This window comes from Pieris brassicae, chromosome 2, assembly GCF_905147105.1.
Source record: "Pieris brassicae chromosome 2, ilPieBrab1.1, whole genome shotgun sequence".
Taxonomy (NCBI): Eukaryota; Metazoa; Arthropoda; class Insecta; order Lepidoptera; family Pieridae; genus Pieris; species Pieris brassicae.
In genome coordinates this window covers 20,073,135-20,098,269 of record NC_059666.1, presented here as the reverse complement: position 1 = coordinate 20,098,269, position 25,135 = coordinate 20,073,135, and the positions used below count along the sequence as shown (strand labels likewise).

General features: G+C 30.9%; 3 protein-coding genes and 1 long non-coding RNA gene across 5 annotated transcripts; 2 read left to right on the top strand and 2 right to left on the bottom strand.

Moving 5' to 3' along the window:
* Nucleotides 1-994: 994 nt before the first annotated feature.
* Nucleotides 995-11,870, top strand: LOC123717219 (cAMP and cAMP-inhibited cGMP 3',5'-cyclic phosphodiesterase 10A-like). 2 transcript variants are annotated; one of them, XM_045673110.1, is made up of 15 exons: nt 995-1,453; nt 1,527-1,625; nt 1,792-1,994; nt 2,458-2,631; nt 3,516-3,664; nt 4,231-4,400; nt 4,646-4,779; nt 5,342-5,460; nt 6,289-6,526; nt 7,081-7,236; nt 7,734-7,835; nt 8,932-9,009; nt 10,134-10,232; nt 10,829-10,998; nt 11,635-11,870. In XM_045673110.1, exons 1-15 carry the CDS (start codon nt 1,138-1,140, stop codon nt 11,759-11,761), a joined length of 2,334 nt encoding a protein of 777 aa, XP_045529066.1. In that variant the 5' UTR covers nt 995-1,137; the 3' UTR covers nt 11,762-11,870. The 2 variants fall into 2 exon arrangements, with proteins under 2 accessions (XP_045529066.1, XP_045529074.1); XM_045673118.1 differs by lacking the exon at nt 1,527-1,625.
* A 1,405-nt stretch (nt 11,871-13,275) lies between these two features.
* On the top strand, nt 13,276-14,317 carry LOC123717253. The gene is made up of 3 exons (XR_006754784.1): nt 13,276-13,566; nt 13,823-13,902; nt 14,195-14,317. It is a non-coding gene; the product is annotated as an uncharacterized LOC123717253 (long non-coding RNA).
* A 566-nt stretch (nt 14,318-14,883) lies between these two features.
* On the bottom strand, nt 14,884-18,773 carry LOC123717245 (sorting nexin-12). Its single transcript, XM_045673142.1, has 4 exons — nt 18,517-18,773; nt 18,265-18,360; nt 17,929-18,031; nt 14,884-17,336 (listed from the first exon to the last, which is right to left on the bottom strand). Exons 1-4 carry the CDS (start codon nt 18,688-18,690, stop codon nt 17,209-17,211), a joined length of 501 nt encoding a protein of 166 aa, XP_045529098.1. The 5' UTR covers nt 18,691-18,773; the 3' UTR covers nt 14,884-17,208.
* A 416-nt stretch (nt 18,774-19,189) lies between these two features.
* Nucleotides 19,190-24,917, bottom strand: LOC123717236 (pre-mRNA-splicing factor Slu7). The gene is made up of 12 exons (XM_045673130.1): nt 24,588-24,917; nt 24,367-24,521; nt 23,964-24,056; nt 23,659-23,848; nt 23,351-23,433; nt 22,937-23,082; nt 22,274-22,457; nt 21,290-21,435; nt 20,908-21,013; nt 20,388-20,463; nt 19,770-19,948; nt 19,190-19,533 (listed from the first exon to the last, which is right to left on the bottom strand). The coding sequence occupies exons 1-12, from the start codon at nt 24,754-24,756 to the stop codon at nt 19,357-19,359; spliced, it is 1,704 nt and encodes a 567-aa protein (XP_045529086.1). The 5' UTR covers nt 24,757-24,917; the 3' UTR covers nt 19,190-19,356.
* Between the last annotated feature and the right edge of the window lie 218 nt (nt 24,918-25,135).

Here is a 25,135-nt window from a genome sequence, read left to right as displayed (position 1 = left end):
AAATAGAAATAGCAGCCCAGAATCACCTAAGCTTAATGCAGTACATAGTATCAACAATTGGCATCATTTAAAGTTAAAAAGTAAACCAGATGATGAGAAACTAAATCCACCACCAGATCTTCTGTCAGGACATATTAAAAGAATAAAATTGGATGTTAATTTAGTTAAAGAAAATGATAAATTTAAAAGAAAAGTCCCAGTTTGTCCGGTTAGTAGCATTTCTTTATTGCTATTATATTCTTTAGGAGACAAATGTAATGTGGTGTGTATAAATATTGTCCTATGACAATAAAGCTAAAAACTATAACATAAAATAAAATATATAAATAATTTTTATATGATTGCAGTATTTTAACAGTCAAATTTTTTTTAGGATACTGAAGCCTCAGATTGCACACCACCAAAAAAGGACAGGAAATTAATAACTTGGCCATAAGTTTTGTACATTCAAATCTGGACTGATCACTATGCATTTTAAGTGTACACAAATTAGATTTAAGCTTTTTTTAAATGACATGTTCATATCATTTCAGTAATTCATCATAAGTGTATGTACTCATAGTCTTTTCTTAAAAATATATTTTTAGCCCTGCTAAGCAGACCATGTTTCAGTTGGTAAGTTTGTGGTATATAGCTAAATAAATTGTTATAGAAAGTAATGAGTATTAGCCATTTTATTGGCTTTGACTTTGAGAGTGATTTTTAGTCCAGATAAATTGGCCAGATTTTGCTTGGTTTTTAAGTTAACTGGTCTATATATTTGGTGGACTTTATACACTGTCTATGTTTATTTGTAACTTTTCTGTGAAGTTATCATCAATAATCACTGTAAATGTAAAATGAATGTTGTATTATAAATTTGACAATGACAACTTTTTTTAAAAAGGTATTACACTTATCAAAAAAATAGGTATTCAAATATATAAACTCTCAAAAAATTTATATTGTGTTTTCTATTTCAAATTTTTCCTGCATTTTTATTTATTAAAATATATATTTATAATTTGAAAATATTTTAGACTCATAATTTATTATTGTTGTGCTATTAGTGTACTTTCATATTTATCTACATGGTCATGACATTTATGTCAAATAGTTGTATAAAAAGTGTGTGAAAAGATTTAAAAATCCTTAATTATGGTAGACCCTACTCCGCGGAGCGTTAAATCGGTAAAAAGTCGCCTGGATACAATTAAACAAGGCGATGAACCTCAGCATAGTGTATCTAAAGTGCAATCACACTTTTTGGTACCGTCAGACAAATTGGATAAAATAACTCGACGTGTGATAGCGCCATATGCGCAAATAGAACGAAAGGATGTTAAGGAAGAAGTGAGGGAAGGTCCGTACTTGGATATAAGTAGATTTAATGTGTTCCTAGAGGCCACAGTTGATCTTAACTCATTATTATATGAAACGGCTAATGTTTTAAAAGCTGTTACGAATAGTTCAGGTATGTATTTCAATACAACCTAAAATTAAATATAGTAAAACTTTGATCATTTGAACATATTTACTAATTGCAGGTGTGTTTGTATATATTGTTGATCCCATTAAAAATGAAATTGTTTTGATGACCCAAAACACAAAAAATCCTGAAAGGCATGAAGTAAATATACCTATAGGTGATTTTATGCATTATTTTTAATAACTTACAAATATTGGAAGAAAATCTTGTTTCTTCAATCTATAAAAAAATTTATTCGCAAATACCTGATCGGCATTTGGTGTTTTTTTTTCCAATTACATGACATTTACTTAAAATTATATAATTAATATTTGTCTACATAGAGGAAGGTAAAATAGCATCAGCACACGTTGCCTTTACCAAAGAATACCTAGTGATAGAAGACGTGCAAAGGGATCGTCGATTTGCGGAGGGTCTGAAGTGGGTAGATGCAAAAGTGGCGCTGTGTATGCCAGTACTTAAACCAGATGGCGACTGCTACGCTGTTCTAGAACTGTTTAGAACGCATTGCGAACCTTACGATCATGTAAGTTCTGTTATGTTGTTTTTCTACGTATGACACCTACGTTTTTGGCTATTAATGATAACAATTATGTACAGAATGTTTGTTTTAAACCTTACCGGATTGCAGGTTTTATATTATCAAACTTGAGAGTAAAGAAGAAAGGGTAGCGTATAGAAGATAGACACTAATCAGTATTCTAGCTTCTAAATGATGTCTTTGACATTGCATGAAAAAAATATTATTTCCCCTTATTCATGGGGCAATATTATTTTTATTTCAGTGTAATTTCTATTACGTGTAGAATTTGTGACATGCGATTTTATGATTATGTTATAAAATACCTACTTACATATTATTTTGTTATAATATTATATGTGCTTACAGTAAACACAATCATAAACGAATATTAAATATAACTTCAAAGTATACAAAATACGTAAGTATAACGGCCATTCGCAGTACAAAATTGGACATTATTTTTCAGAACATAATATACACTGTGGTTAGTGTGGCGTGTTGGTCAGGTGCTGCCGTGCATCAGGCTCAAGCAAGGATCACTCTCCAAAAGACAGCTCATCTTAACAGCGAGCTGAGAACGTTGCTACACAATTACTTCTGTGATCTCGCATCTATTGATACGATGCTCACTGATATGCTGGTGAGTAAACGTTAGACATCTTTGTAGCATAGTTGTTGGTAATGCACAGTGTTCTGTGTTAACCCAGATGTTATATTAAAAGCCGTAAGAGGCTACCTAATATGTTCTCCAAGCCTACTCGTCACTCCGGCTTTCTGTATTGAGACTTTCCAGTTAAACAGGCGATATTATATGGAATAAGTGTGTGCACATTATATTTCATAACTCTTATACTCCGAATGCACTTTTTTATGTATGTATATTTTGATAAAGATCTAAAAAAATGCAGAATTATGTCTGCTCACACAAATTTCATTTAATTGGGCGTACATTATTGTACGATATACGTCGTAATTCAATAAATTAAAGTTCTTAACACCACAACAATGTAGCTAATTTTGTTATTCAATTGTAGTGACTTTCACTGTTATAACAAAAATAGATATGTTAGCATCCTCCTTTCACATCTAGGTATACCTCTACTCTCCTTCCATTATAAAATCTAATTTATATATCATATTTTGCCAATGTTTATTTATAACCAGAGCGATAGATAGTTGAGGCTTATTTATTTATTTTATTTATTAACAATTCGTTACATTACAATATAAAAAATTGAACATAATTAAATCAAAAGGAGGGCAACTGGCGGCCTTATCGCTTTCGAGCGATCTCTTTCAGGCAACCACTGTGAGTAAACTAACTGCAGAGGAAACCTTAAAGGAATCGCCAAGAAAGGAGGAGTTATGAGATGGGATTTCAAGGGTATAGTTTTCGGATGAGCGTAAGCGATAGTTATGGGCTCCCAAAAATTTGAAATAATTTTTGAGATAGGAAAGAGTTTTAGGCTTATACGTTTACTCATAGTCAAGGAGAGTTATTTAAATGGAAACATGTTACAACAGGCGGTGATAAAATCCTTTATTGGCGCTATGAGAAGTAGTTTCTTTATCATTGACCGGGAGCATACAGGTGAACACCTGCAAGCAGATATGTGGGATGATGGTTGGAGTTCGGAGAATACCACCATGCCTCGTAGGAAGATGAAAGTTAAGTTAGTAATATTTGTCTGTATTGTAAATAATTGGGAGGCAAAGGAGTGAACTAACAATGGTATCTAAAAAGCATGTACGTACATACAGTAAACATATAATTACTGTATGAGTTCGTATACATAACAACATTCGTTTTTAAATTATATATATTCCAGTGAAGGAGTAAACTTAGTAAATATAAAATGACGTAATGATTTCTTAATGTAGAAAAAAATTGAATTGACAAGCTCTTGTTAGCCTTTCCGCGTTACTGATGTCCATAGGCAGCGGAAACTTTAATAATCTGCTCGTTTGTTTCATATAGAGGTAGTAAAACTGTATTCCATGTAACTTTAGATTTTGTAGGTAAAACCTATATTTACCTTACGAATTTAAACATCATACACTAAGAAAAATTAACACTTTTTACGCTTATTGAATTTAATATACAACATACTCTTTATTTTATGGTAAATTTTCCCCAAAAATTATCGGTATATGTCAATGTACTATCATTATAAAAATCGCAGGGATTGTTATGTATGTAGGTTAAGGGCATCAAAATGAACCACTTTTTTAATTTCAGCTTAAGCCAAGAACAGACACCAGCCGGTCTAGTCGCTCGTACAGGTCATGTACTGAACCTACGCGATGTGTACCGCGACCCTCGGTTTACGAAAGAAATAGATCCCACTACTGGGACAGTTGTCAGAACGAGCCTTGTTGCACCCATTATGGACAAAAATGGGGTTATTGGTTAGAATTATGGGATTTTCTTGAACTAAGTTGTTTTTTTCTGAATTTTTTACACTGCCTCCTATGGGCAATGAGACACATTGTTTTCTTTATTAGTAATTATTTCCAAGTACTCAAGAAAATTTACTGATTACAAAGTGTATATTGTTATATTTTACGTAATACTGATGGCATGTCAATCCGTCTAAAATTCAAAAGTAATGAAATTCTCAACTTAATCCACGACTAGTAGCTTATTTACACAGGTGTGGTCCAATTAACAAATAAAACAAATGCCCAGCCATTTGACGCTGATGATGAGATGATATTCAGCGTTTTCGTTAACTATTGCTCACTCATAGTCCATTTTTACAATATGCAGACCAAGAAAATATACCACGTATGTATCTTTAAATGTTCGTTGAATGCGGGTAGATGTAATTAATAGTGTTTACTTTTGTAACTACCCACTTTAACCTAACCTAACTTACCAACTTATAAGCCTAATTGTACTATTTTTACAAGTTCGCTTTTGTCTCTTTCTGTCAAATGAAATTTAAGTTATCATAGAAAGGGATAGCTAAGTAGTTTTATTTATTACATATATGTGCACATTGCTACACACCTCTGTGCCTTTTTCCAGCGATTTCACTTAATACTTGTAATATTTGTAGTTACGTTATAAACCGGATGATTTATAGGATGGATATCCTACTAACCTTGGACACACATTTCACACGTCTGTTTCATACATCATTCTTCTTCTGCCTTTTCTGTTTGATTTTTACGTCAAAGCAGATTGTTTTCCAAAGCATACTTTGGAGCAGCAATAATCTTGTAAATCGAGACTAAACGAGCTCAATCACAGTAAACGAGAAAATTGTATGTTTAATTCTGATATTGCAGATACTATACATAACCTTATATATCTAAACTAGTTTTATTATTTTCAACGTTTTTAGGAGAATCTTAACAAGGTTTACTCAAATCTGATGGGGTTGCATCTCTTGCCGTGCAGACATGATTTAGAGGAATTGATGGAAACTAATGGGGTTGTTCTACCACCGCCCAACTTCAAAAAGTAACTCAAATTAAAATAAAATAAAACAGCCGCTATTTCCATTATAGCTTAATAACAACAAAGTAAAATTACATTTAAACCGTTATCATTAGTAGTTTATTTGATTTGTCATGTTGCTAGAGATCTACAAATTAACGACTATTTGATAGTCTATAGAAATAGTAATTATTAATAATGTCAGAGAAATGGATCTTTACATTAACGATTATTTGTTAGTCTATAATAAAAATTACTAAGGAGTCACTATTACTATTACCATAAACTATTCAAAAGTCGTTTATTTGTAGATCTAGTAACATTAGGAAATCTATTAAACAACAAGTGTTAACGGTTATAAACTGAAAGAACTTTGACGTTGTTAATTTACGAGCTGCGTGAGTCTGTGACATAAAATGAAAATGTCAGCTGACACCAGCGCCATTGCTCCGACATTAATGTGATAAACCGGATTTTAATGGACGCTTCATGCGTTATCTATTTACTTTGTACGTTACAATACAGTTAAAAAAAACTTGAGAAATTGAATAATCATTGAATAGGTTTACCAGTTTTAAGGTTAGTTATTCTGCGAAAATTAGGTATTTTTTTAGAATTTATCAGACAACTGCTTTTTTTAACTTTTTGGCACACTTCTATATATGAGTTGTATACCTGTTTACAGTTGATTATTAGCGCCATTAATGACAAAGTATTGTCGAGGCTTATCACAAATATGACACGCGTATGTCATAATTTTTGGATTTTAAGTCAGACAGACAACAAGTCATAGTAGGCGTTAAGAATCTTATATAATTCGTTATATATAACTAATAATACAGAAAATTTCAGTTACAATTACCACATAAGCGAAGGTAGCAAAGAAGACATGCCCGGTCTAGTTTGCTCCATGTTTGTGGAAACTTTTGCTGACCGTAATTTCGAAAGACAAAACTTAGCTGATTTTGTGCTGACCGTACTTATGTCATATCGGGACAATCCCTACCACAACGCCGAACACGCGTTTGTCTTCACACATACCATGTATTTGATATTGGTTAATAATACAGGATATTTTGATTTTGTTGAGGTGAGGTTTTTATTGTACTAATATTTGTTTAAGAAAATATTAATAGATCTCTATTCAAAGTGCACTTAGGTATTTTATAGAAATAAAAATATATATATATATTTTTTATAAGTGACATCTTGACCCCTCTATGTATTGCTGGTAATCTTTTAAGCAAATTATTATTATCATTAGTAATGAAAATTGGGTCAGCCGAAGCCTTTTCAATTGAAATTTTGAAATTGAACTTCTTAGAGCCTTTTGTATTTTTTGTATTGCCGTTTATATTATATTTTTCCTAGTATTATTAAAGTCAAGAGTTTTTTGTTTTTTTTTTGTGCTTCTGTCCCTGCCATTTTTTCCCCACCACTTATATTGTTACTACAGGATACATACAATAAAATCAACCTTCGTGTTGCGCGTATGTACATATTATAATATTATTATTGACAACATTCATTGGCGAGCCGGGGCGCAATTGCTTGCAAGATCCGGTCTAATTTATATGAACTATGTTACGTTATATCCCTACGAGCTTTTGTTATATTGTTTTTCAATATAATATTGATGCACAGACAGCAGCTTTGATGTTGGCTGGCCTGTGTCATGACCTGGATCACCCTGGCTTCAATAATAATTATCTGCAATTAACGCGACACCCGCTCGCTAGTATGTATCGCTCTTCAACGCTGGAACACCACCATTACTTCCTCGCTAAGAAGATTGTCGAGGTACTTTCATCATGATACTACTGATACAATGAGATATATAGTTTAGTCCGGCATTCAAACACTAGCTGTGGTCTAACGTTTCTTGTAATTTCGTAATTAATACGAAGAAAACTTCGTGTCGAATCAGGAAATAAAACCAGAAATTCGAGGGTGTTTTAGCTACAGAAGAATATGTAACCTTTTCACTTGGTTCTATAATTTTCTTGTGTAGTTTACGAACTATTCATTGTTTAGAAAAACAATATACATTAATTATTTTTATTTATTTATCATATTGCATTTTTGTATGTTAAAATACAAACTACAGGCGAAATATAAAAATTACTTCACCATGCTACATATATTTATTCAATAAATGTAAATTACGATGTTTGCTTATAAGTTTTCTTTTAAATCTTGTATACATATGATATATGTACTTATACAAGATTAAAAAAAAAACTGTAACTGTATAACATACTCTTCCGGTCAGCCCTAAATCTAACTCCTGTTTTCAGGACAAAAATCTTTTATCGAAGCTTTCGATTGCGGACCGTGAAAGGATAATGCTAGAATTGAAATATAATATTCTTTGCACGGATTTGGCGGTTTATTTTCAGGTTCGTAATTGTTTCAATACTTTATTCCGTTTTACTTAGGGTTCTTGGTCAACGGGATGCGTAAAATAATAGAGGGTATTATTTTTCCTCTATAATGTCACGTATAAAAATAGAAAAATAAATGAACGTAATATTAATGTTGAAGAGAGCGCCTTCGTATGGCAATACTCTCGGGGATTTAGGAAATCGCCGCGCTTATAAAACTAAACTGAGTTATTTTAATTCGATTTTACCGGTAAACAGGGCCGAATTTAGAGGCCTCGGGGCAACAAAGGAGTGGGGGCAACGAATTTAATTATGACGTTTTCAATCAATAATTTATTGTGAAACCAATTAATACATTCGTTTAGAGTTAAACTAACAAATATAGATATAAATACAGCTCAAAGCTTTCTGTTAATATGTATTTAAGAATAATACAATCATGTTTGTACAAAGGCAAAAAAAATAAAAGTTACTTACTAGTCAGTATTTAAATCTTTAAAAATTTCCTCTTTCGTGGAAGCCCCAGGCCCTGTAATTGACCTTTTACAAAATCGAATCAACGTTGAACCTCATCTTGAATCATACTTAAAAATACTATTAACTTGTTTTATTGTGTAATGCCGATTTATTTTTTTATAAAACAATTTACTGTACACCTCATATAGGTAAATACTTCGCGATAGGTAGGGCTGAAAGTCATGCATTTTATATATAAATAATTCCGTATGTAATTGGATCGTCTATAACCAGCATTTAGAGATTTAATTGTCTATGGTGGTAGTTTTTGGCGTCATGGATAAACTGAAAATTTGACTTCTACAGTAAAGGCCTTAAGAAACTCCTATCAAAATGGCACAGTTGAATAGATAATATAGGCTGGTATTTTGATTAGCTGGAATGAAAAAAACATTATCATTTAAAATTCCGATTCAAATGTTCTAAGATTTTCGGAAAAATCGTCATCAATCATACTTGCCTATTTATAAATAATGTTAATTAATTTTCATATTTGAAAACTGATAAACGATATCTACGTCGTCATATTTTATTATATTAAGTTTACTAAAATTAACTAACATAATAAACGAATGGACAAATTTTATTAACCTAGGTTCGCGCGCAAATAACTCCTATTTTGACGGAGTGTGCGTTTGACTGGACAAATAACTCTCATAGGAGGATGCTTAAGGTAATATAAATAATATCTATATTTAATCCGGAATATTATTATATTATATTAATATATTTTTAAATATTGTTCTCATCACTGTTTACATATGTTTGAATTACTTTGTTTTGCCTCCCTTTCATTTAATTATCATCTGCAACGTTTTAATAAATAAATATATAATTTCATTAAAATTTCCAAATGTCAGTTAAAAATCTTTAGTACGCTATACATTTACTTATATACTGTATATTTTAATAATATCAAACTCAATAGTTATATGAAATAAATAAAGCCTTTATTGACAATCTTGTAAGTTACATTTTATCTTATTTCTACTTAGTTACCAACGAAATTTAGTTAAAGTAGTTCTCTTATTATTTTCTATTAGACACCGGTTTCTTGATCGTTTTGCTTTTCAACATATGCATTCCCAAGTGTTCTCCACAAAGATCTATCCCTTGCTTTTCTCGTCCATGTTGCTCTTGTTACCTTTTTAATATCATCTTCCCATCTTCGATGTTGTCTTTCCTTCTCGTTTTATGTCTAGGGCACCATTTCATAACTTCTTTGGTAATTTTTTTCGTATTACTTCTTATCGTGATATGAAAGCCAAGATCAAATCGAGATCTTTATGAGTGTAAGTTCTGTATCCACTCGGGATTTAATTCATGAATACATTTCATGTATAGTTTTGTGTGTGTCACTTACACATGGTGCATTCCCATTTCTCTATTGTAATAACTTGGCTGGACACGCTGTCCAGATGCAGTTTTGTTATCAATTATCATACGGGACTAATTTTAGATAATTTTATGTGACTCACAAGTTTTACGATTTCCATAAAAATTTAATTTCTAAATTAATATTAATTCGTAATATTTTCACAATTAGAATCGTACATAATTTAAGTCATTTACCTAAAGGCTTTAGAACCATTCCTTTACTAAAGGATTTAACTAATTAATTCACTAAAAAACTTCGTAATAATGGTATCTACCTAACTGAAATAACATACGATAGCTCGTAATAACACACGATTATTTTGAGTAATAATTCATTTTTTTACGTCATACATTGTTCAGGTCGATTATATGTACCTTTGAAAATATTCTATATTTAATTAATATTTAAACAATTACTAGGGCATATTAATGACGACAAGCGACTTGTCTGGTTCGTGTAAACCGTTTGGGGTTGCTAAAGCAATTTCTGAGGCCGTATACGAAGAATTTTATAATCAGGTATAGCTCTTTTATAGTTTATTCCACAGTAGCAAAACTTATTTCCAATCACTGGTTAAGAAATCTTGTATCAAAAGCGGCACAGCTTGTACAGATACCGGCAAACTTTTTGAGCATTAAACAAGGGAGTGGGGGAAAGTTTGGGCATCGTACTCAGAGCGGGACACAAACGTCAGCTGATTTACCAATCACGCGATCGACACGTCACTCAACAGCCGCCGCGCACCACCGAAGCCCCCCTCCCCCAGTGATACATAAAAATCGCTCCTGCGCAGACAAGGACAGTTGTTCAAGATGTTTGCCGGTATCTATACTTTGCTTTAGGACTAACAAATGCAAAACGCAATAGCATAATTTTAAGTCCACCAGCATGACATTATCACTTGTAAAATAATATTAACATCAGACACGAGACCGACCGAAGTGAAACTCTTCTTGCGTCATTAGTTTTAGAACCTAACTAATGTTAAAAAACCTATTTAGAGATAAATTGTTTTAGTCATAAAATATCATCTAATCACAGAAAAGGCTTTCAAGCTACTTGCCTATCTGATGCATTTTACACCATAGTATAGTTTTATTATATCTTTGTTTAGGGTGATAAAGAGCGGGCACTAGGCTACACTCCCCTTAGCATGATGGACAGGCGCCGGCACCTCAACCAGCCTCCCGAGCAGATACAATTTCTGTCAGTGGTCGTCATCCCATGCCTCATGATTGTTCAAACTGTATTTCCCAATACAGGCCCGCTGCTTGAGAATTGCAGGTACTAACTTAATGTTCTTGTTAATTTATGTTTCTGATTTCGTGAAAGTCGATTAGTTTCATCTATTAACAGAATTACTACGCATACAAGCTTTTACAAATATAATAATTCTCGACGGCAATTTCGATTTGTTTCATTTATCTTTTGCTATCATTTTTGAGCAGTCTTGGTCTAGTGGCTTCAGTGTGAGACTCTCATCACTGATGTTGTAGGTTCGATCCCCGGCTGTGCACCAATAGACTTTCCTTCTATGTGCGAATTTAACATATGCTCGAACTAAAAGGTTGTAGCGCCACTGATTTCATCATTACTGAGCAGGTTAAAACGTCATAAAACAGTCCATATAAATGGCGTCTGACGGATGGTCTGGACTTCATTACAAAAAAAATTTACTAGAAGAAGGGATGCTAACTTGAATATGTAATCATTGTGATGGACGCTGAAATATATTATTTCACACCCCATAATATATTAGATAGACCAAACTTAATTTTATCACTAGGTAATATAGTTGAGCCCTATGTTCTTTGTTACGTGACTAAATAAACTAATGAAAAACTTAATACCAAAATGTCAGTCGTTTAAAATTATTGAATGCTATCTAATGTGAATACAAATCTATATTACGTTCCACAGAAAAACTCAAGAAGCGTGGCACGAAGAGATTGCGATTCGCGGACAAAAATTGTGGCGTCAAAGCGTTTCCGTACCCCGAGCCAGTCGAAACCTATTTCACGCTAATACTGACACAACAACTAATTAGTAGATTAAAAAGGACGCTGTTTTATTATCATGTAGTAAACCTCTAACAGGATATACTCAATCACGTTTTTTTTCACAAAGCTATTTTATTTTTTTTATGAATAAAGAGAAACCCTTCACATGGTGTTTATATATCGAATGGCGCCTTATTTAAAACTATTGTCAAGTAGTCCATTTACAAATGCCCTAGATTTTATAATTATTGACATTTTTTGTTAATAAATTTAAAAAAAAATATTGCATGGGATTCGTGTCAAGCTCATCACAAAAAATAGTTTGTGATGGCGGGAGAAATCTAACATTATTTAAGTTACATATACAAATATATTTTAGAAGCGCAAACTAAATGTTAGCAATCATCGCAGGCTTGAAGCCGAAACGAGCCGTTTAGTTTTTCTCTCATAAATCTAATATATATATAAAACTCGTGTCACGGTGTTTGTAAACATTGTGAAATTTCTCGACCGAGTTTTGTGAAATTTTGTGTGCATATCGGACAACATACCCCTAAATGTTAAGGGTGGTCCACCCCTAATTTTTATATACAGCATACAAAAATACATACAACCCTTCATTATCACCCCTCTGCCATCAACCTCTATTTTTTATTTGTTAATTAAATATTTATTAATTCACAACACCTAAAAAAAATTCATCCCGGAAAACTGAACAGTCTCTGGGGTAGCCTAGCAAAATGTTCCATGTTGGTATGTACTAAAAAGGGAGGCTAAGTAAAATCATATTAAGGAGAAACGAAGTTCGCGGGGGCAGCTAGTAATATAACATCATCGTTTCCGATAATGTCCAATAAGCTGACTACACTTATAATCTTTATACGTAATCGAAATCTCACTTAGGTTTAAGAACCTTTAAGTTAGTTTTTTGTTAATTCAACGTCGCAACCCCAATACCTCTAATTTTATGTCAGTTATAAGCTCATGTTTTAAACTGTTACAAACAACGGACCTAGTGAAAAAAACAAAAATCATTTATTCATATAGGTTCAATGTACACTTAAACGTCAAAAAAATACATTTAATGCTTCTAATTTTTCATGAACTGCCAGTTTTCAAATCAAGGGCGTAGAGCAGAAGAGAAGAACTAGCAATACTCTCCGCCACTCTGTCTCTTTCTAATCGCGAAGTTTTTTTGTACACAACAGGGTATTAGGTATACCATTTTTCACATGACATCTTAAGTAAAAAAATAAATTAAAAACAAAGAGAATAAGTGCGGAAACTAAGTTTGGTGAACTTAGTTTCCGAACTCATATTTTAAACGATTAAGACCAGTTGACACCAAGCTTCAAACCGCGTTTCATTTATGTGAACATCCTTCCAACAACCGCCAAAGAACTTAACTCGGGGTTATTATTTTACATATAATACTCATTAATATACCAATTCCGTGCAAAATTAAGAATTTAAAAATTCCATCATTGGAATTGCTAATTTTACGGTAAAACTTGATAGCTTGTTCACAGGTATTTATTAATTGAAATCCAATTGTAAGCAATCATTTAATTGCAACTTTTACAGACGTCATGTCGTCGAATTTACAAAAACAATATTTTCTTGTAATTACTATTTTATTTATTAATATTTTTAGAGGAGCAGCAGCGACAAAGTGTTCGTACGGCGATGTGGTTCTTTGCGGAAGTAACGGTTTCACTTATAATCTTTGCGATTTTCAAACGGCCCAAGCTGTCCGACCAAACCTGAAATTGAAATATTTAGGTGCTTGCCAAATAGAAGACTCATTGAAATCTTTATTAAACCGTTTAGATAAAACTAACTTAAGGAACAGGTAATATAAGATAATAAATTAGTGAGTTGAAATCCGGGGTAAGAATGTAAAACGCAAAACAAAATGGCGGCATTGTCAGTCTAACTGTCACGTTTATCTTATTGATTAAAAATGGTGATCGGTCGCCGCCGCCAAATTTCGTTTCACATTCTTGCTAATCTGTATATTTTTAACCGACTTTAAAAACCTGAAAGAGGTTCACAATTTCACGGGTTCTTTTTTGTGTAACGGTATTTAATAAGCCTTGTCTTTTCAGAAAACATCAACAAGTCCGTAAAATAAAGAAGCCAACTAAACTAGTATCAGAACTGTTACAACACATCATAAATTCACGAAGTACGTTGCCGTTGAATTTTTAATATATTTAATTCTCATAATTAAACGGGCTGGAGGCTCGAACCTGATGTTAAGTGATACCGCCGCCTATGGACACTAAATGCCAGTGAGAACGCGAATGTGATGTCAGGCTTTTAAGAATTGGTACGCTCTTTTCGTGGAAATCTTGTAATTTACGTTCTTGAGATTGAAATAATATATAATGGTTTAAAAATAAATTTTTGGTAGGCACATCAAAAGTGTAGCAGATTTCGATTTATTTAACATAAAAGATGGTATAATGTTTTTTCAGCTAAATTGAGTAGCTTCCACAATATTGGTAAACATAATATATGATACATACTGAACTGGATGACCAAAACAGACGCATTTCAATTCCTACAAAAAATATTCAATAAATTATAAAGAAAATGTATTTTTAGCTAATTTTTACTTTCCCCTCGTATCTTAATATATAAAACTGATTTTACTAAACCATAACACTAATAAATCGCGTATAAACCAATCTATTAATTTGCTGTCCGTTGACATAATTTATTAAAGTAAAATGTTTAAAGAGATTTTAATTGGAAAATGAGTTGTCTTCAGTACTGTACTTTTAATCGTTCTAATATTATATGGTGAACATAACGAGTTAATCTCACTTTTTACCCATAACATACCTCTATAAAATTAAGCTATTGATATATAAGAAAATTATATGCTAGAAATGTTACCGTAACCACATTGATTAAAAACACAATTAATAAAAAATATTTCTATACAAGTTCATGACTATATAAACGGAGGTAAACGAAACCTAAAATCCTAAAAAAAAATATAATCTCGTTTTCTCAATCACGTATTTAAATAACTATTTCTGACCTATTCCTTCGAAAGATTTGAAATGTGGACGGTATGGAAAAATGTGTTAATTAAATTTGGATTTAAACTAAGATTGTTGTTTTATACAATCTAAATTAAAATAAATAGGCATTTTGACACCATAGCAAATTTATTTTATAATCCTAACCTAATGATTTACAAAACCAAATGTCATCTGGTGTAAATAACATACTTTCTGTGTCTAATGATTATAATGAGTGCATCTGTACAACCAATCAATAATTATTCGGCGATAAATTTATATGATTGGTTCATAAAATTCAGAATCTATTAATATATTACAAAAAAAAAGTCATTTCAGCATCACGTAAGTGAACTAAACTAATTTAACTAAACAAACAATCCGTCTGTTCATGGCGACAACATTTTTTAATAGATTTTTACAACTACCCTTTCAATTTTTTTTACCATAACTGAAACATCTTTGTTATGATATTTATGTCTTTTATTATGGAGCAAGTCAACATTTCGCCAAGAACAGATTTAATAAATACAATTTTAGAACATGATGACAATAAAACAATGAGATTTATAAACTTAATAGGAATAAGTGTTACCTAAATTCATTCCGTGTAAAGCTATTTGTATATAACATTTGTTTAAACCAGAAAAAACAGGAATGAACTAATTTAAAACAATTACATAATTTAATCTTACGCCACTATAAATCTTTATATTTTGCTTTAATCGTGTAAGCTAAAATGAATAAAAAAGCAAAAATAGTAAAGAATATATATTCCCAGCTTCAAGTTTCTACATCAAAATACTTGAACTATTCCATCATACAAATAATATGTTGAGTATTTTGTAAGATTTATTATCTTCCCTTCAGTTCCTCTTATAAGTTTAAAGAATTTCAAAATTCGTAATATGATTGCTTTTTGTATAAATTCATTTATTCAATAAATAAAAAATTGTTTTAACAATCAACTTGGCAAGCTCTTGAAACATAAAATGTTTACCTACAGAAAATATACTTAATATTTTCAATCTTTTATGCATAGAAACCTAAAGCATAAGACTTATATATTACCTTTAAATATTTGATAAGATTGCACCGATTTTAAGCAAATAAATTTGGTATATTTAAATTGTAGTGGCGACTCACTAGCGTACATTAAAAACAATATTAACAATACCATATTGCTTAACGACACTTACCTTAATATAATTTTTGTTCTAAAATACACTTTTGAGAGACCTTTTCAACTAGTTCTTTATAAAATGGTTTGGGACGAGATACAAATTGGCTAACAAAACTAATATACGACAAAAATCAATGAAGACTATTTTTGTATCAGTCCCTCTTTAAGCGTAAGTAGACATAGTTTGTTTTGTTTTATAATTATGATTGTATACATATATGTTAAAGTCCATAGACAAGGCCAACCCTCTCCAATACAATGCTTTGCTATCCGATTGTCAATCTTGGCGAAAAAGATGATAATTTTCTTCTAGATAGTTTTTATGATTTTGACATTTAGTCTAAGTGTACTTTAATGTTTATATCTTGATCTGATTATAACCATGTCTACATAGCTTTAATTTAAAAATTAACATGATTTAACAGCTAAATATGTGGCGAATCAATGTGGAATGAAATAAGTTACAATATTGTATTACAATGATATTATGCATTTCCTTCTTGCATACTTTAGGGTTGCCATACAAGTCTTTATGGATACTGGTTATAATTATTCCCTTGCATTAATTACTCATCTCTTATATGGTAATATAAGAAATATAATGATAATACAGAGTGAAAATTATGATAATTGGCAACCCTGGATTAGGACGGTTATTTGTAAAACAATTCTCCTAGATTTCGAGCAAAAAAAAATTTCAGCATTCAATTCAGAATTTCTTTAATAGCTTGTTTAAATATTTAAATTAACATGCAAATTATCATTAATTGAAATGTTTTGCATAAAATAAAACCCTAATTTTATATTAGTATCTATACAAAATTACTCTATAGCCACACACACTGACTCTCACACCAAAATAAATATAATTCTTAGAGGTTGATAGTTAAGGCCTCAAAATATTATGTACATATCTCTTTCATTAGACAAGTTGAAATAGTTTCTTCTAGTTAAATTAATTAAGTTGTTTATGAAATGATTAACAAATGGGCTAGCAAGACCTTACTTTTATCAATTAATAGTTTAGTTTAATCTGAACTATATAGAATGAATGCTTTAAATAGTGTACCATTAATCAATATTGTTATTAAATTTAACTCATTGTAGAACCAATAATTGGGACCCTGGATAGAGTGTTTGTCAATTCAACTCGGGTATTCAATTTAAATTCAACTAAAATATGAGAATATATGGCAATGGTTAGTTTACTTTGGAAGTTGGTGGCATTTGCTATAAGAAAAGGAGAATTGTTTTACAGTAGTAATAATTTCATTGGTTATGTGTTACGAATCTTGCCTGGTACATAGTTGCGATCGATTGTAGCCTCTTGTAAAAACATGTGAAGACAACGCTCATTCTGTGCCAGGGGGTGACCAGCTATTTTGTTTATAAAGCCTTCTAGACCTGGAATTAAATATAACTATATTAATATTATATAAAAAGAAATGGCAACAATACAAACATATTTTTATTACCAAGTCAAATATTTATAATTGATTTTATAATTCTAAGTTTTTTTTACATATTAGAATAAAAAAATTGGAGAAATTAAGTTGTGAACAATGTATTTTTATTGTGCAGATAAAAATATTGACTACTTGAATATGTAATGACAACTTAGCATTATAAGAAGCAAAACTAAGATAACACAAGGTCAGTGTTGGCATGGTCAGTGATTGAGTTAGTGTTATTATATGGATTCTCTAATTATTATGTACATAATACTTGATGCTAATGCCCGTGGAAATAATTTTAAAATTCATTATTATCATTTTTAAATAACTATATTTTATATACACATAAAAGTATTATCTCTCTGAATGTTTAAATTGAATTGTATACAAGGAGATAGGATCGGCTTTTAGCAAGGTTCACATACATAGAAATATTTAATGATAAATATAAACTCAAATTATCATAGTAAATATTTAGTAAAAGGAGTTTGTTTTATCCTTGAACTATTATGAAATTTGTCCTATATATATATTACACATACCTTTTCTACGGTCTTCAATAAATTCCTCTTCAAAAATACCATCATCACTCCGGAATGGTAGTTGTCTTTTTAATGCCTTGCCAGGTAAAGGTGGAACTACAATCTACATATAACATAACACACTTAATCAGTTTCTTTATAATTTTACATTTATCCAATAAGGATACTCTTTTTTAAAATAGCAGAATTCTAATATATTAATAAAAATAGAGAAATATGTAACATTAATCCTTTATTTTTTATAACAAAGAAATAGCTATGTAATGACTCATGCTATGTTCAAGCTTTTTAGAATAAAAATTCTTCAATTTAGATTATCTGATTATCAAGCCTTACCTTACTATCCCTTTCAAGTTCATTTCTTAACCATTCAAAGTCACTGTATCGCCGCCTAACACTGGATTCTTTCACTTTGAACACAGGAAGGTTCGTCTGGAACAGGAAACTGATTAAGTACAGCTCAACGACCCTCCGAATCACAAATTGATTGCCAAAACGCCCACTTACTAGATGGTTGAACCATCATGTACAGTGATGTATTAAATGCATTTTCTTAGCGTGTTACTTTAGAATATTATTCAGACTCACCCTCATGCGTACTTCGTAATCCGTATAACGTTTTTTTCCAACACCCATGGTCGTTACAGGGTTTACCACGTCGATCTCAAGAAAATTCGCCGGCGCAGCGTACGCATCATCTAATGTCTGTTTTTTAACATTTAATCGCCTTGTGGCATCTGCCGTCGTATCCTCAGCCATCATTACGATTTATTTAATAAAATCACAATCCACAAACTAAAAGCTTGTTAATCAACAAAAAGAAAATGATAAAATGCGTTTGACATTTGGGTTATAAATTTTGAAGTGACATTGACTTTACATTTAACAATGAGTTTTTAAGATTACAAATGACTTTTGCGTAATTTTATAGCCTTTCGAAACTTACTAAAATAATTGTATTATTTATTCATGATTAAGTATCTCGTGATTTAAAAATAATTAACATAGTAGTAATACAAATTCTTAAATACATAATCTAATAAAAATATGAATACAATATGGAAGTTATCCATCCATATATCTTAACAAAGCATAATATAGTATTTACTATCGATTCTAATATAGAGGTAAAAAGAATTAGGTATGGTTGGCTAAGTCAATCCCATTGTTCGGAATTGCAACTTGTTGTATTGTTAGTACAAGCTACACCTGTTAAACAAAACTATAAGCGCTATAAGGGCAAGAAATAAAAAAGTTTATCTGTACATATATTATATTCAATAATTATAACATATGGTATATTTTGAATGCACATCCGTCATAAACGTTGTGCATCATCACCATCATTGCAATATATAATATTAATATTATATATTAGTAAAACCAACTTGCAACACCAGACCAATTATAACTGTCTGATTTTATACTCTATGACATAAACTGGCTCATAGGATCTTCATCCCTTCTCCTCTTCATCATGTAAGCTTCCATTTCCTCTTGAGTTGGTTCCTTTACTTCAATCATACTGTTGTAGGGTCGCTTTCTTTCATCTTTGGATAATAAGTAATCAGCATGCCTTTGATTTCTGTCCTCCATTTCTAAAGCCTGTTAGATAAATATTATGAAGTTGGATAATTATAGAATAATTTATTACCCTTAAGTATAACCATGTATTTTTACAGACTACCTTTTGTTACTAAGTTAAAAAAGTTGGCGAATAAATAAATAATTTGTTGAAAATACTTTTGACAAAGCTATTAAGCATTAGGGTTATGGCACTATGAATAGTATAATTTAATAACTAAATAGTTATTGTAAAAGTGATTTTAAATTAAACGAACCTTCTTCAATTTATCCTCTGTTTTCTTTTCGTTTTTGAGCGTCTTCTTCTTCTTCTTCTTAGCTTTCTTCTTATTTTTCTTCTTCTTGCTTGTCTTTTCTGTCTTACTTTTCTTTTCGTCTTCTGATTCTGATGATGACTCTGAGCTGGATGATGAAGATTTCTCTATTTTTGGCGCGGCTGCAACACAATTGATAATTTTTTCCTTTGAAATATGAGCATAGCATAAGTTCTAATATTTTTTATTTTGATTTCAAGGATTTTGAAAATCCCAATACGTTCTGTAATCATCCAAAATATTATTATTATTCTTTGAATATGCATCTATTTTTTGGTAACTATAAAAGCCCCCAACGAAAGTCTACCGGCATAGTAATTAGCATTAATATGACATTTGCATGCCTCTTTTTATATGGCTGATTTTAAGTTTTTTTAAATCAAATTGAATGTACTTTCTTTGCGAAAAATCAATTAACTATTATGATTGAAAACTCTCCTATTATTTCAATCAACATTTATACTTTATTTTATGACTACTAATTTTATAATATAAAATGTCTGATTAGTAAAAAATCTCCAATATATATAAAGGAATTAAATAGATTATATTTATTATTACCTTTTTTATCTGAAGTATTTGGTTCTTGTACATCTAATACAACAGACTTGCCCGCTTCACCCACGCAATAAGACATCTGGAATTTAATACATTTTTGAAAAATAAATTTTTATGTATATCGAGGTTATAAAAACAATTATGACTTTCATGAAATGACGATTGTTTAAGAGTTTGTACATTAACTGTTAATGAGAACTAAAATATATTATAATTATATAGATTGTGTCTTTGTTTTACTCAAGCATCGAAAACGAATGATTCCATGTTCAGAAGATAAGTCTTATTTGTTATAAGCTCTTTGTTTGTATGCCTTAACTTTTAGCAAAATTATTCAGTCATTCATTTGCTTTGCATAGTCCAATAATCTGTGGTATTTCAGGTTACTTAACCTTCTCTACCACGGGTTGTGCTACAACTGGATTTCTAAAACCTTTTCACAATTAGAATACTACATAGCTTTATTTCCAAAGTATTATCCATATAGTCTATCTGAAGCCGTGACACACTAGTGTAGACATACCTTAATAAATGAATAGCAACACTTGTATCCCCACTGGCCATCCTTCCAATACGATCCCCAAACTGATGTATGGTTATTTATGAGAACGTCTTCTTCGTATTGACTCCTGCAAATGATTAATTGACAATCTGATATTATTGTGTTTTATATTATATTTATTTAATAAAACGTTCTACAATACTTAAATGACAAATTATGACATTTTGATTTATTAAATTGCATTTAAATTTTTACACAAAAAGCACGAAATATCCATAGATAATACATGAAAACTTTGTTTTTAAAACAAAACCTGTTTGACTAGAATTAGATTTCATTACATTTTACAGCATTTGAGAACAGCAAAGACAATATGATATATTAATAATATGATTGAACTTACTTTAGCCATTGTTTCTCAGATGCAGTAACAAGTGTACCGTCTCGATTATATTGAGTGAAGATTTCTGTTTGTGCCAAAAGTAACTCACGAGGGGGTGCTTTTAAGTGCTCCTCGCCGCCATATTTGTCCAGAACGGATTGTTTAACCTTGAAAAAAAATTACAATATAATCCCCTTATATTTGAGGCAAGGTTAGTTCCTGCTTGTTTAACCACTGAATGGTGTCATTTAAAAAAAAAGCATGTGTGTGCTGTGTATGTACATGTTATACTTCTTTCGCGTAACAAGAAAAAATCTTTTTACATTTTTTATATTTCACATTATTGTAGACAAAAAACGACACTAAGAATAGAAAAAAGGTATTTAATGCATTGAAAAATATTCCTACATCATTTAAGAAATGTAATGTAGAAATGACATTTTTATTTTAAAATGTAGTCAACATTTTGCTAACTTCAGGGTGTCAGTTTTTTGTGACGGTATGCGCGCTCATCATAAAAAAAATCTCTCATAATTTTTCCCTAATTTCGCCAACTTCAAAAGGTATTCATTGCTTAAAATGTTTTCAAGAAATTTAGTATACAAAAATATGACAAATACATGTTTGTGAATTATTTGTAAACGGAAAAATGAAAAAGTATACTGAAACACAGATTTTTTAGATCTCTTGGAACTTTGGAAATGCGATTTGACATGTAGACAATAACATATTCTTACATTTGTCAAAATATTGACATCAGCTAAGTACCGCATATCGTCTTCGATCATCAAACGACACTTATGAACGTCAATACAAAAATGTGAACTTGGAAAGTTTTATATATTTTATAGATTTATAGTTTTATAGATTTACAACTAGTTTCTAATTCAATGGCTGAGAGAGAAGAACTGACTCGAAACTCTTCACCACTTCTTTTAATGTCAAAGTCTTTTTTTAAAGCAAATTGAAATTCGATTATCTATATTATAATCAATACACACTCACCTGTCCCTCAAACCGTTCTTTCTTATGATGATAGTCATTCTGCAGCATTTGCAACTTAGTTGGTTCGGCCAAGAGATGCACGTCCAATCCCGCCGCTTGCGCTTCCCACGCGAACACTTGTGCCGCGGCGTGGGAAACTGTGTCACCTGTCAGGCGGACAAAGTTCTCACCTGCGTAGTCACTTCTGTAAATGTATTAATTAAATATACATATTTCTTTTACCAATATTCTTTTATTTCTCTTTATACCAGAAAATGATATTGTAAATTTTCGAAGCCAAGACGAGTCACTAGATACAAAGTTAGTTTAGTGCTTTAGTTAGTACTTTTATTGTAAAGGTAATATTTTACTGGAATTTATGATGGTTTGTTTGATTTGGTTTGGCCAACACTATAAAATAGTAATTCTTAAATTTTTAATGTCAGACTTGGTTATTCGAACTCTATATGTATTGGTAGTCTTAAATTTAAATAAAAAAATAATAAATAATGTAAATATACTACTTTTGTATAATATAAATTTATCAAATAGTGGCTTAGTGTATATTATAGTGATCATCATCAATAGTATTGTTAGACTAGACCATAGATAACACAATTGGTTTAAATTATAGATCAATCATTAATTCTTATCCACTCTTGTGTTAAATCTATTTAAACTTACTCTGCGGCTTCCGGGTGTGGGTTATCTCTCATAGATCTAGTTTTAGGATCATAGTACGCTGAATTTAAGTCTAAATTACGAAGGTACTTCGCTGTATCTTCACGTATACGAAGATTTCGTACTGTGATACGTTGTTTTGAATCCACCTGTCAATATAATTTATAAAAAATTAACATCCATTAATTCATGTCCATTCCATATATGTGTAAAATATATCAAAAACTATTAAACCAATAGTTTACCTAAGCGGACTAATGTCTTAGTTGTAATATGCCTTATGTAAGTAAAAATGGATCACTCCAGGATGTCTTTTATTTCACATTACACTATGAAATTTAGCACTCTGAATATATTGTTATACTCTAATTTTATCAAATTTTAACTATTGTTGAATCTGAAAGCATTTGCATTTACCTTTGTACCCGGCATATCCACTTCATCAACATATTTATCTTCATCTTCACCATCATTATCTTCATCTTCAGCAGCTGTAGGGTCTAGAAAGTTAGTCATAATTATAAATTACTTACATTGGACATCACTTACAATTTAAATATATAAATAAAAATTATAATGATTTTATATTACTCAAGAGGAAAGTCTATTTTGTTCTCCTGTAAAATTATGTATTAGTGTCAAACAAGACAATAATGTGAAACCATAAATAGACCGTTACTTTTAAAGTAAGTAATCAATAAAGTTCTAGACAATAATTTATTTACCTTCTTCTAATTTTTGAGCTCTCATTTCTCTCTTAGCCTCTTCAACCTTTTGATATTCTTCAATTATGGCTTTGTGTTCTGATGGATCGTATCCATTCCACCTGTCTCGTTTTCCATCATAACTTAAGTTTAAGTTTGGTTGGTTAAATTCATCTAATGCTATACCTGCATTTGTGAACTTTGCACCAATCTAAAAAGATTAACTTATGAAAATTTTACAACACAAAGAAGACTATATTATTCTTTGTTATAATTTTGAAACAACAATGAACAAAAATTAGATAAATAAAATCACAAATCTTTACCTTTCTTGGCCTTTCAAGACAATCTTTTTTGTTATGTGTCATTGCTCCACAATTTTCACAAGCTCCTTTTCTGAATTTTGTTGAAAATTTTGACTACACAATAAGAAAAATTAAGTTTATTAACTACTAATCCTTTTTATATAACTATTTTATAATGCTATAATCAAACTCATTCAAAATATACAACACATGCTCTAATTATATAAAGAGCTATAATAGATTTACCTAACCTTCATAAAATAATTTAACTATTGAAAAGTAAACAGATCATATAAGGATTGTTCTTTTAGCAAGAAGCAATCATTAATAAATTTGAATAGTTAAAACAATAACATATGTGCAAAGAACAGAAAAAGAGAAGCAAAGCTAGCTGCTGTCAACTTAGATTAATAATATTACTTACAACATCCACACCCTTGTTGTAATAGGTATCAAGCTTTGTAAAACTTCCTTCTCTATCAGCCTGAGGTCTTTGATGTTTAAGTGTTGGTCCACTTGTTCCATAGTACCATGGAGCAGATGATATATATTGAGGTATGTGAGGGTTTATGTCCTTGCCTAAAATAACCACACAATTAGCATATTGTTGAAAACTTTACAGAAAAGGATAAAAATTATAGGTACCTGTCTCATCTACTGCAGCAGGCGCTGTTCCTGCTTTACGCGCCTCTTCCAACTCTTTAGCTTTACGCCAATCCTCGCGAGATTTCTTCTTGGGCTCGTCATCATCTTCACCCAAGTCATCTTTGTGGCGAAGAATTTGCGACACAGACGCTTTTGTAGTTGCAGTCATTTTAATTTTCACAAATAGGATTACATTAATTTGAATAAGATTCTATAATAATATACGTCTTTAGCCCTTAAAATTTGTATATGCTGAAATGTTATATATATATGCAGTTTATTATTTACATTAGTAGCAATCTACGATTTACCTCTGAAAGACATTTGTATAACTACTTATTAGTTGTCAGTTGTAAGTCGTAAATTATCACTTAAAACATTAGTTGACAATTGATCGTGACCACAGACAGACAGAAAATTTAATCTTTACTTTACCTAGGTATCACTGAAAATGTTTTGAAAATGAAAAACGGCTTAATGTAGAAAGTTGCCAATACTTTTATTGTTTTCTTTCACCGCATCTTCAGGGCTCGTAAAGCGAATACCTC